The sequence below is a fragment of the Nematolebias whitei genome, chromosome 5 (genome assembly GCF_014905685.2).
Source record: "Nematolebias whitei isolate Nwh7 chromosome 5, NemWhi1, whole genome shotgun sequence".
NCBI lineage: Eukaryota > Metazoa > Chordata > Actinopteri > Cyprinodontiformes > Rivulidae > Nematolebias > Nematolebias whitei.
Genome location: NC_056502.1, coordinates 23311594 through 23325211, shown reverse-complemented (window position 1 = coordinate 23325211; position 13618 = coordinate 23311594). Strand labels below are relative to the sequence as shown.

Sequence of the window (13618 nt, the reverse complement as noted above, 5' to 3'; positions counted from 1 at the left end):
ACAAGACGTTAACGACTCTGTATCATGCATGCAAATGTGCAGCTGCAGGTGTGAATATAAAATAGACCAAACACAAAGATCCTCCTAAATTTTGGTGGAATGCAAATGCAATGTGGAACAAAAACTAGTCTACAGAAACAGAGCTTCACTTTAGAAATACTAAATTTATCTAAGCAGATATTTTTATTTGTCTGAACTTGAATCGTGTGCTTTTTTTGCAGACAGCATCATAATGAGCTGTTACAAAACTGACACTGACTTTTCTGTCCTCTAGTGGGGAAAAAATTCAACACTGGTTTTCAGTAAACTGTGACGTAATTCCCCACAGAAGATCTAACGTTTGCTGAAATGATTTAATTTGGGCTGTTTTATCCATCGCAACAACTCTCCGAATCCTAATCATCTTCTTCATCTGAGTCTTCATCAGGGTGGGTTTGTTCTGACACTGAAGTCCAACACAGCACCCTGAAACAGTGACATTAAATACTATTATGCATGTGCCATGGCAACAGGTATCTTGTACTCACAGGACAGGTGTCCAATGTTGCTAATGTCTTATAATGTGCAAACAATAGCGCTGGTGTACCCCAGGGAGAAGAACAGCAGCAGCATTGAAGTGGTTAAACAGGTGGTGAGAAGAAATAGGAGGAGGTGTTGGAAGGAGCGGGGAGAAGCATCAGGCATGGAGGGAAACTGTCCTCCTGGGAGCAGAGACAGGTCAAATAACTCCTGCAGCTCTGTGCGGCCCACCACGAGCTGGGGGGTCACTGAGAGACGGAGAGAAGAAACCAGGAGTAAATATGCAGAACAGATTATATAATGGGTTTGAAACGACCGATCTGCATTTCTGTGCACACTTTTCTGTGAAATGACGTCCTTTGTGAGTTTACTTTGAGAGTGGTTGGTCAGATTATTGGATGAAAACTGTTTTGTATGTTCAAATCCTTTATTTTTTATTATAACATGAGGTTTAAATATTACTGATATAAAATGTTTTAGGATTATGAATGACCATGTACTTATAATTTTGTTTGCAATCTAATTTGTTTAGAATTGAACGCTGAATACGTTTTCCAGGCTTCTATTTTGCTTCCATTTTAAATTTAACAATGCGCGAAGCTCCAAAATTATTATTTTTCCCCAGCAACCTATTTTAATTTTTTTAATTATTGTTATTATGGATCAAAACACGATTGTCTCCAAGGTTCATGGTTGTTGGGCCCAAATGGAGGACTAGAGAACAAGATGACTAATTAAACTAGACCTTTCAGTGTATTTTTTTTAAATGCACGTTGTTTAATTTTTTATGTTATTTTTAATTTTACTTTAATTGTTAGATTTTTCTACCTGGATTATTGAACATGCATCAGAATATTTTGAACCATTTTGGCCAGGATGGCCTCAAACCAGTTCAAGAGTTCGAGCAAGCAGCAAGGGAGAAGGCAGACTACAGAAACCACCTAAGCACCATCAAACTGGTTGATCCATGAGAAGGTGCTATGTACAGTATAAAACATCTTCTGTTGATCCAAAATGCTGCTGCCAGAGTCTTAACCAGAGTTAGTAGGAGAGATCATATCTCTCCAGTTTTAACCTCTCTCCAATGGCTCCCTGTCAAATCCAGAATATAATTCAAAATCCTACTTCTAACCTACAAAGCTCTCAACAACCTGGCTCCATCTTATATTCAAGATCTTATTGTTCCATATTTTCCTAACAGAGCACTTCGCACTCAGGCTGCAGGTTTACTTGTGGTTCCTAGAGTTTACAAAAACAGAATGGGAGGCAGATCTTCCAGTTTTCAGGCTCCTCTCTTGTGGAACCAACTTCTAATCTCTGTCCGTGAGGCTGACACATTATCCAGTTTTAAAACTAGGTTTAAGACTTTCCTTTTTGCTAAATCCTATAGTTAGGGTCGGCTTGGGTTTCCTGAGCTGTCCCTTAGTTATGCTGCTATAGGCTTAGACTGCTGGAGGACAAATTGACCACACTTTTCACTCTGCTACTGTCTTTACTTACTCTGCTCAACCTGTTTTGTATTTGTAATTATTTTTTCTATCCTTAACATGTGTTATTTTTTTTTGTCTTTCAGATACACCTGGACCTATACCTGGACGTACCATTCTGTGTTCGTCTGTCTCTCCTTCCTGTCCTCTCAACCTGCCAGTCAAAGCAGATGGCCGCTTGTCCTGAACCTGGTTCTGCTGGAGGTTTCTTCCTTTTAAAATTTAGTTTTTCCTTTCCACTGTTGCCACTGTGCTTGCTCAGCATGGGAGACTGTAACAAAGCCAAGATTCACCTGGTCTGCTGGATTCCTTAGATAGAGAACTTTACTAATTGGCTTTTATGTGAATGTTTCTGTAAAGTGCCCTGAGACAACTTTGCTTTGATTTGGCGCTATATAAATAAACTGAATTGAACTGAATATAAGACTGCATTTGTTGCAGCTCCTCAGACTGAAGAAGTCTTTTGGATAAAAGACAAAATGTTTCAACAAGAAGAATATGTCCAGAGGACCTGACTCAACCTTGTTAGATTTTTCTACCTGGATTACTGAGCATGAATCAGGATATTTACTTTGTTAGATTTTTTTTTACTCAGGTTGTGTTTTAACCTGCTGTGGGAAATCAGTCAGTGGCTAAAATAATTTTAATATTACATGTATCCATTTGACCCATCCAGGGTGTACCCCGCACCTTGCACAGTGATTGCTGGACATGGGCACCGGCGACCCCCGTGACCCAAAATGGAATAAGCGGGTAAAGATAATGGATGAATGTATCCATTTGATAAATAAGATGAAACTTTACTAAAATAAAAACAAACATTAAAGGTGCTGCAGAGGCAGACAATAATTTTCACAAAAATAAAATAAAATGCACAGACATGGCCACAGACATGACACAGTAACTTTGGTCAAAGCTTGTTCACTAAACATAGAGAAACATACTGTAAATGTATTTGGGCACACACGACAATCATTCTTACTGATCAGGACGTTTATGAAGCTAACAGCTTCTATTCTTCGTAAAAGTCTTTTCATGAGGTTAGAGAGTGTTTCTGTGGGGATCTTCACTCATTCATTCATCAAGTCAGGCACAGATGTTGGATGAGAAGGTCTGGCTCACAATCTCTGTTCCAGCCAACCCCAGAAGTGTTTAATGAGCTTAAGGTCAGGGTTCTGTGCAGGCTGGTCAAGTTCTTCCATGCTGAACTCATCAAACCATGTCACCCATAGTCCCTGCTTTGTGCACTGGGGTACACTGACACTGGAATTGAAGTTTCACCAAAGTGGTGCAAAAAAATTAGAATTTTAAAAATGGCCAAAATGTCTTGGAATGCCGACCACTTACAGTTTCCAAGCAGCCAAGTTTAAACCCCTAACTAAGACACCTGAACTAAACATGCAACCAGTGTGGCCAAATATGTTTAGCCATATTGTCTGCTGAGGACTGTATGGCTTAACAAAGAGCAGATGTAATGATTACTAACTGGGACCAGTTGAAAACAGAGCAGAAATCAAAACCAGCTGAGAAAAATAGGGAAAGAACCAAAACATTAAATTATCGAAACACCAAGATGTAAAGTCATGGAAAGCACAAAGACCCACAAACAACAGATGAATATCAAAAAACCCAAACACTGGGTGAAGTTTCTTTTAGTGGGGGCAGCTGTAGAGGTGTAGTTAGAGCAGTCGTCCTCCATTGCAAGAGTTGGGGGTTTAATTCCACCAGCAGTCACATGTTGAAGTGTCTCTAGACAAAACACGGAACCCCTCATTGCCTCCGATGTGTGTCCATCAGTGTATGAATGTGATGAAGCTCTGATTATTCATAGTGGAGTGCTGTATGAATGGGTAGATGAGGGCACAGACTGTAGTGTAAAGCGCTTTGAGTGTCTTGATCGTATAGAAAGGTGCTAAATAAGTACAGTCCATTCGTTTAGTTTTAAACACTCAAGATATTTTGTACATATTAAGTATTGTCTTCCCCAGTAAAATTCACCACAAGTCGAACCTGTTACCTGAGATGTAGTAGTACAGTCTGACGATGGAGCGAGCTCCAGAGTAAATTTCACATTGGTAGGTGCCCTGATGCTGCGTGCTGGTGGAAGGGATGGAATAGAGCCTGTCCACTCCTGCAGTCACTTCCTTAAACTGGTCCATTTCTTGGGTTTTGACCTGTGGAGGAAAAATAATACGAACTGTGTCCTCTAACAGAAGCAGGGGTGTCTTTAGGAAAAGTTCATAGAGATGGCTGCATGGGAGCTATTGATACTCTTGACATGACACCAAAACCAAAGGCCATACCAGAATTTCAAGATTTCAGTTTTATCGTGATGCTGTCAAATATAGGCTGATTGAAAAACATTGCATTATAGAAATTTGTCTTCTTCTCTCTTGAAGTCATATTCATAATTTAAATATCCTGAAATAACACATATCAGCTGCTGCCTTTCATGCCAATGTTTTGAAACTAAAATCTCACAAGATCTGCCTCAGAGTATGTGTCGGTGACCACTCTCAGCTACTACCATACCAAACTTTAACTTAATAGTTAATATTATTATTAATATAATTAATTAGTTAATATTTAATATAATTTAACTTAAAGTTAATTTATTTTTTGCACTAGTTAAAATAAACAACCATAATCTTGCGTAAATGGTAATTTAATCCCAAATAGCAGTTTTGTTTTTTGCAGCTTCATGTGCAGCGCCGGTAAAAACGGATGCTACTCAAGATATTTGGAAATGTGTTATAAAACATCTAGAACGCTCCCATTCTGGTCTAACAAAGGACAAATCAGGACACTAAAAATCCAAGTTTAAGCAATAAATAAATAAATAAATAAATAAAGGAACACATAGCTTGTGACTTTCTGAATCTGACTACATTATCAGAATTATTTTTTAATCTTATATGACGTCACAGTCATGTTTTTCATGTCATAACGTTTGTTTCATGTTGATTTTTGTTTGTTGTGAGTCATTTTCATCAGATTATATCTGACTTTTTTGGTTGTTTCTTGTCACTGCTCATTTTCAGTGTTTGTGGTTATTTTATGTCTCCTCATATTTGTGTTTACTGTTTTATTAGAACCATTTCGCATGATGATCTTATGATATTAACACCGTTTTATATATATTAATAGTTTTCTTTAATTTTTTTTTAGACAATTTTATTGCCATATGGACACTTTTTCCAACTCACTAAGGGGCTTTTGCGTTTTCTTCGTCTCTTTGCACATTTTATCTTGTGGTCATTTCACATCACTTCATTTATGCCCCTTTTGTGCATCCTCTTTGGTTGGTTTCGATCTCTCTCTTTCAGAATTATAAACAAATTTCCAGGATTAAAACAGTGGCTCCAGTTCTTGGAAACAGAGCTCAGTGCGTTGTGTTTTTAACACAACACTGAGGTATAATTTATATAAATAAGTGTTGCCCCTGCATGAATCATCCGATGCTGAGCTTACCTCTTCTGCAAACCTCCAGATCACCTCAATATCACTTGGCAGGGCAAATGGCACCTCGCACCACATTCGGCTCCTGCTATTCTCTATAACTGCAATCTCTTCAACTGAAATATGCACAAGACCACACACACCCCCACACACACAGACACACACACACACAGATAGCATTCAGAGGGGGGTGCACACGCAGTCTGAGCCTTCCTTAATGATAATACTTAAGCCTAGTCTCTGAGGAGTGCAGTAAAAGTGATGATATGCTAAAACATTGGCTGAGCTGTACAGGGGTGATAGGAATACCATCGTATGTGTGGGAGTCAGCCGTCACCTTACATAAAGAAGCCAGCGACTTAAAGAATACCTCGAGGGCTCTGTGTAAAAGATATAATGTGTAGAAATAAAACCTTTCCACCGTCTCTCTTTCAAATCCTGACTTTTTTCTTTTCCCTAAGAGCTTTGTGAAGGATCAAAAGCATAGCCTTCCATGGATCAGGACTCAGGGAGTGTGAAAATATAGATAGTTAAGGATGTGTCAAGTCTGGATTAGCACATCTTCCTTTACATATTTAAAAACCGTGATGTACCGAATCTCACCTGGACAGTCGAGGGGGAACTCACAGGAGTCATACTGACAGGTTATACAGTTGTACACAGCACCCAAGATCTGGAAACCTGATAGAGCCAACAGTGAGTGAACTGGGTTAGGTTTTATTAAAACATGAACAAGAGGAAATCAAAAGGAAAAAGGCACTAACCGCATGGGGGGAAACACCCAGAAACTGTGAAAAGAAAAGAAAAAACAGCATTTTTCTCTGCTTATCTGATTTACTGCATCATCTATAAGTAAGAGTCAGTTAAACCTGCTTCCTTTAGTCTTCACAGAACCTGAGAATAACTCGATCATTACAGTGAGATTAGAGTTCAGGAGGAGCTATAATGACCCAATATGTGCCTCACTTTAGATGAAAAGATGAAGGAAGCGAGGTGGAGGCCACGTCTCACCTCTAGGCAGTTTGGAGGCAGCTGCGATGAAATTGTCTGCTGCTGTCTGCAGCCTCGCCTCATACACGCTCTCTGATAGATAGATGGAGAGGAGGAGGAAGACAGAAATATTTGGCTCAATGCATCTCTGTGAATTGCAAGCTTTAGGGCATCTTTTTTTTTTGTACAGCTAAGTTTCTGACCTTACTTAAAAATTCAGACTCATTTATTGATGCAGGTTTAGAAAAAAAAAAAAAGAAAAAGTTGAGTTACCGCTGTTCAACTTTTGGTCAAACTCTTGAGCCAGGGGCAGAATCTCTGCATCAAGGATCTCCTTAAGGTTTTTGTCGTAGCCTTCACCTGGAAAAGGAAAAGTTATCGCAGATGAAAAGCTCAGCATGCTCTGAAGTCGCTCCCTTCACTCGATGCAAAAGTTTTAAACAAAAATCCCACACAAATTGTTAGAGCTTAGTCTGCATGGGAGAAATGACTCTCGGCTACTGTTGCGTCCAATTTTAGCTCAATATCTGTAAAATTCAATTCCATTCAGTTTATTTATACAACGCCAAGTCACAGCAGAAGTCATCTCAGGGCACTGAACAGAAACGTTCATGCATAAAAATAATAATTTAACATTATTTATCTGAGGAGCAGACTGCTTTGAATTTAACTCCATCACAGAACTCTCATCTTGAGCAAGCATGAAGGCGACAGTGGAATGGAAAAACTCCCTCATGAGGAAGAAACCTTTAGCAGAACCAGACTCAGGACAAGCGACCATCTGCTTCGACTGGCTGGGTTTGAGAGGAACAGATACACAATGGCAGGTCCAGAATCACATGTTAAGATAGAAATAATATATAAAACTGACCGAGTTGTAGACATTTTTGTTTTGGCTAAATTCTATTAGCTTTTGCGTGGATCTTAAATTAGGTTGATCCCAACAGTTCATGCTAAAGATCTTTAATGATCTATTCGTTTGTAGTATTGAGGATCAGCTACAACACCAAATGTTAGCTCAGCTGAGTTATAGCCATTTATGTGTTTGTAAAGGTTGATTAGCTGTGGTGGCCATTTTAAATCCGGTTAACTCAAAAAGATGTTCTACGTGTCAATCCAATGATTACTTTCTGAGAGGTACATTAAAATCCATTCTCTGGTTCCTAAGATATTTTGCTAAAAGAGATTATTTTGCTCCTTCACTGTCCATTTTTAAAACTCTTTTAAAAACAAAACCAAAAAAAGTCCATGCTCAATAATCCAGGTATACAATCAAACAATTTTCAGTCAGGTCATCTGGACAGTTTCTTTTTTTGCTGAAACGTTTCACCTTCCATCCAGAAGGCTTCATCAGTCAAGGAAACACAACAAAACTGATTCTTCCCCCAAACAGCTTACTCCAAAGTGGAACAAACCAGTTATGTTGGTGCTAAGATGGTGTTTTTGGCACGCACCGTCCTCTGTTGCCGGCCCTCTTCCTCGTCGACAGTCATGTCAAACTGATAACAAACATGTCAAACCTTACAGCCTTTTTTCGCAGTTCTGCAGTAGACATGCTTTTAATACTACGAGCCTCTGTTGTTACTTTTATGTAACCTCTGCCTTGGACTAATGCTTTCAAAAGAACAGCTGTGTATCGAACAATTCCTTAATGGAACATGCTGCCTTCTGGAATGACATTAACTGTTGATCATGTTAATTTTGAAAAGAATCTTAAAAAAAATCTATAATTTATAATGAAATAAAATTGAATTTATGAAATGATAATTTTATAATGGAAATTAAATTTGTTTGTTAACTTTGGAATTGGTGATTTTTTTTGTGTGTTTTTAATTCCTGTGTGTTTTAAAGTATTTTGTAATTTTGTAATGCTTGTAAAATGTTGTTATTGACACGGTTGATTTGAATTTTTATATTTGTTTTATTTTGGGTATTTTATTATGTCTGTTTGTATGTTTGTAAAAGCATGAATGATTTTGGTGTGGACACCAGGAAGAATAGTCTCTACTACGGTAGAAACTAATGGGAATCCTTAAATAAACAAACAAACAAATAAACATTTTTACTCCCTGGCTTTTAGCACAGACTGAATTTGCACTATTTATATTGATCTTAATGTTTTAACAACTGTTTTATTTGTTATGTGTTTAAATTTTCTTGATTTTATGTGTACAGCACTTAACTTAATTGCAGCTGCTATTGTTTTAAAGGGCTTTATAAATAACGTATTATTATTATAAAAGCCCTACAAATGAACAAAGATGCACACAAACAAGTAATTACACAACCTGCCATCACAACTGTATAAATCTGTTGTGAGAAGACCTTTTGTCTCGTACCAACTCTGCCAGCCTCAATCACCGTCTCGTTTGTGTTGAAGATGCGGTCCAGCTTCCTGAAGCACTCATCGACGTTTCTAACGTTGTCCTCAGTCAGAACGTGGCCCCAGCACAGCCGCAGACTGTCCTCCACATCAACAAAGCACTGGTAGCAGCACAGAGAGCCACAAAACAACAAGCTAACACACGCAAGCCACAAAACAGTTGTGCACATTTTCATTCAGCACGAGCTTCAAACTCAGACAATGTGTTTTTGTTCAAACTCTGCTCTCATGGTGACCACAGGTGCACAAGGTTCCTGCAGCACAGGAAGCTCAGGAGTATTGAGCACCATTATGTGCATATTAAGGAAGTGTCTGGTTTTATGAACGTGCTCCAGTTTGAGAGGGGAGAGCACCTTTCCCTCATTTCTATTGTCTCCCCGTGTCCTGCTGCCTCATTGCACCAGTTTTACTGCATAGCTCAGATGGCGTGAGCCAAGGAGGGAGGTGGCAGTGGCTGAGGGGAGGGGTGGGGGGTGGGGGGGCTGGGGTGATGGAATGGGGCAGATGAAAAGCCAGTTAAATGCTTATGTATGTGCAGGGATAAATGGTATCAGCACAAGAACCCAAGAGAAATTTACTCTAGTAAACAAACACCAGATCTGCGAGGACTGCAACACACACGCCCAGAGCCAGATGGTTATTAAAAAAAGGAACAAAGGGACAGCAAAATTCATTTTTAGAGCGTCAGAGAAATGGCGTATTCTTTGCTGATGAAGTTTAGGAAATGTTGAAGTAAAGACAGGACAGATGAGGAGGGGGTTGGGTGGGAGGAAGGAGAGGACACACGAGTGACAGACGAAGAGGGAGCGGGACTACAAATCAAGTCAACTGCCTCATCACATCCTGTATCCACACACACACACAGACACACACACACACACACACACACACACACACACACACACACACACACCCTCCATCCTCCTCATCCCTCCAGCCTACTCCTCTCCCCGCCCCTCGCCTTTTTCTCCTCGGTCCCTCACTCCTGGTGCATCTCCATGGCAACCAGACAGGGTGCCTAATACACGAACTTAATATATTTCCAGTGGCAGGGTGAGCTGGGTACTAATGCATTCATCTGTCTCCACACAGACAGGCCAATCAATATCAGGCAAGCATGTGCTCCAGGACTGCCAAAGTCTGAGCCAGTCAGATGGCTGGACGTGGAAAATCCCTAAACTTGAGTCTCTCTCTCTCTCTCTCTCTCTCTCTGTGTGTGTGTGTGTGTGTGCGTGTGTGCACACTTATCTGTGTGTTTGTGCCTGGGTGGATACAAAGTGTGTTCTGTTACAAGGACGTTTTGATAAATGTCCCCACGTGTGCGCGCCGCTCGCTCAGAGCTTCATATGATGAAATGTTTTTAATTAACAAGTGCAGAACTTCACAGGTTTTTATTCGGTGCAAGAAAAGTGTTTTACAGTGCTGGATAAAACTTACATCGATTGTTCAGATCTTTTAAAGTGGGTACTTTGGAAAGGTCCTGAGCAGTAAATATCTTACCTGTTGTAGAAAGCTCTTAAAAAACAATTTTTTTTTGGAGAAATGGAGTTTAACTCTGACCAAGAAAGGTCAAGCCTAAATGGATTGTTGTTGTTTCTAAACAGATCATTTTTATAGCAGTTCAGGCAAACATTATGTACTTGTACTTTTGATTGTGATTTAAAACGAATGACAGTGCAAATATTTATATATAGGCCTATGTAAAAAAGAAGTTTGTATAAAGTGCAATAAAATCTTTAAACTGGGTTGTTTAAACGCATCCATTCAGACTAGTTTGATGTTTACTTTCATTATTTTTGGGTGTAACTAGGACCTTGAGTACACATTTTCATTCCACCTCATGTGCTACATGTGATGCGAACGACAGTAACGAAACTTGAACTTGAACTAACCATTAGCTCCTCAGTCAGATCAAATTAAATTCTCCTTTTCAGTTGAAGTTGCTCAAAAAGCTACTACAGCAGGTAAGATTTTAATTGTTCGTAACGTTTCTACAGAACCACATATGAAAAGATGGGAACTACGTCTTTAAGAATATTTTGGACATTGTTACGCACCTGCTTTCAGGTTGTTGCCAGAAAAACAATAAGTTACTCGCATGCACGGTACTGTTTATTAACTCACGAGGTTTAAAGAAATAAAACAACAGAGCAACTTCTCCAGCACAAAGTAGAAACTTGAGCTTGAGTTTTTAAGGTGACACATACGACGGGGTCACAAACCTCGGCTGCCTTCTCAGTGGCCCCCGGTGGAGGCTAAAACACAAAGGCAGCCAGCAGGGTCGGCCCCCTGATAGAGTCCATGCTGCAGGACAGGAGTCATGATGTTTGCTTCTTGCTTTGGCCTGAAAAACCTTAATATCTTCTGAGACTTCTTTTGCATTTAAAACACTTTAAAAGGAAATATCAAACCTTAAAAAAAACACAAATTTCTGGGGGGAAAATAAAATTCTATTAACTATTCCTCTATTTAAACAAGGCGTTGAAACTGAATGCAGCCCTGTTCCCGAGGACCTCACCTGTGACCTGCTTTGACCTCACAGGTTAAGGGTCTCAGGGACAGAGGGGCATACTGTAAAATTAAAATGCACAGGGAGGGTGTGAAAACAAAGCCATTTATTGTGCACAGAAAGTCCAGTGGTGAGACTTAAGAGAAAACAAAACACAAAAAAAGAAGAATTAACCGAAAGGACCGCAGAGCCGCAGCACCCGAGACAAAGGCATGACCTCATCTGACATTTGGATTCTGCGGCACCAGCCGGGCTCCTGGTTTGCTGCGGATCAGAAATGAACCCGGGCGGTTTAATTAATGCGTAAACTGCTGCAATAAACAGCACATTATTTATTCCAGGCCAATCTTCTGCTTTTCATCACAGCAGTCAGAAACAGCAGAGCACAAAGAATCTCAGCAATGCATCATGAGAATTAATTAAAGGGAGACGATTAGCTTGAACCTGTTGGTAAATATCACAGGCATGTTGAACATAATTAATTGAGCTTTTATTGCCTATTTCAACTGTTCAGTGCCCTTTTTAAAGCTCAGTTAGCCAAGAAGCTTTTAAAAACATAGGACATGAAGTCTCTATCACAAATAAATTCATTAGCTTAAATTATTTATGATACTATAATGGATAAAATGATTATAAATCAACAAGGCACACGAACTGCTAAATCTTAAAATGATTTAAATCATTTATTTAGAGCTTTTGCTAAGTTTTTTTTTTCAAGATTTATACTTTCCGTACATTTTCTTAAAGATTTTAATGCTTCAGGTGAGAGAAACTATAAATTACACGTGTCTTATAGCTTTTTAACATGTTATAATGCACAGTTTTATCAACGTCGTGCTCTGTTTCGTCGATCCAAGCAGAAGAAGACGGAAACAATCGTCGGACGTACAAGCCCAGCTAAAACTAGAGCAAAAATGAGAAAGACAAAAAGAGAAATGTATGAATATGTGATTATTTTGTGTGCTTTTATTGATGAAAGAAAATAATAATAATTATCGTGCAAAAAATACTAGAAGGCAATGCCACCCGCTGGTAGACAGACAGAATGACTTGGACAGATGGGGAGACTGCATGTGATCATGCATGTGGAAACAAAGATAAATTTGTATTTTCTCATTTTTCTCAGCAAACAAATGCATTTATATTCTATCTAGAATCAACGCTTGAATTCAACGGACCTGCAGTCGTGTATATTATTCGTCTGTTTCACTTCATACACTACAGGCCTCTGGATTTTGGAAATCAGCGTTTTAACTTGAGCTTTACAAACGTCTTTGTTTTAATTGTGCATAACAGCTGGAGCACTGAGAGCGACAGACGTGTCACAACTGGAACGAGTTATGAATTTGTCTGCAGGTGGATTTCAGGCTTTGTCCAAACACTGTCAATTATCAATCAAACTAAATGCTCATAGGTCAGAGTGCTGCAGGTGCAAGTGGACTGAGTGCACGCACGTCGCAAAACTATCAATCATCTGAACGACTTGACAGCTGCTGATTTTACAATGGAAGTGTGACAAATGACAGGAAACAAGGTGCCTTTTGAGCATAACGCAAGAGACGTGAGCTCAGCAACAAGCAGCCTTGATGATTTACAACAAAGGCTCATGAGAATGGATCCAGTCATGCATCTACAGCCCAGCATGGCTCGTTCTACCGTTGTCGGTGAATTTGAAGCGCCAACAAAGTTTCAGACGAAATTGCATCGAATTGCATTAGACACAAAAGCTAGTTTTACACTGTAAGTAGAAAAAGAGGGATTCACCTTACAGCCAGCCTCTTCTTTTCTTCTCCTCTTGCAGGCAGGGTGATTCTGATTCACCTTCTCTCTCTGATGCTCTCTGCTGGAGCCAGACAGGGAGTCCAGCAGCAGGTAGATTACAGACAATAGTATTGATCCCATTATTCTGCTCTCTACCTACCTGGCAACATCTGTGCAGCGTCGCTTCACCTTTTGTCTCTGCAGGACTGCTGTCACCGAAACACGTCGAGCTGCAAAGAAGAGAATTAAAGAGGAGACGTAAGGTAAAAAAAAAAATAAAAATACAAAAGCATGTGTGTGTGTGTGCACAAGCCGGAACACATGTACCCTTCTTGTTCCTTGCACGTTTTCCCAAAACCTCATGTTTCACACACACACTCTCAGTCTCACTCTTCAGTCTGCGAGCTACGTTTGTAAAGACGGGGAGAGTGCAACGAGTGCATGCGTGTGTGTTTGTGTGAAAGAGGGGAGCAGCATGTGTGTGTGTGTGTGTGTGTGTGTGTGTGTGTG

General features: G+C 39.7%; 1 protein-coding gene and 1 long non-coding RNA gene across 2 annotated transcripts in view; both read right to left on the bottom strand.

Annotated features, from left to right (window-relative positions):
- Positions 1-395: 395 nt before the first annotated feature.
- LOC119409481 (sperm acrosome membrane-associated protein 6) lies at positions 396-9008 on the bottom strand. Its single transcript, XM_037676377.1, has 8 exons — positions 8795-9008; positions 6729-6815; positions 6477-6548; positions 6230-6253; positions 5478-5581; positions 4024-4180; positions 587-767; positions 396-465 (listed from the first exon to the last, which is right to left on the bottom strand). Exons 1-8 carry the CDS (start codon positions 9006-9008, stop codon positions 396-398), a joined length of 909 nt encoding a protein of 302 aa, XP_037532305.1.
- Positions 9009-13290: 4282 nt separating this feature from the next.
- LOC119409495 overlaps positions 13291-13618 on the bottom strand; it is a 28298-nt gene continuing 27970 nt past the window's right edge. Inside the window, exon 3 of the long non-coding RNA XR_005186787.1 lies at positions 13291-13338. This is a non-coding gene — a long non-coding RNA (uncharacterized LOC119409495). The remainder of the gene's footprint in view (positions 13339-13618) is intronic.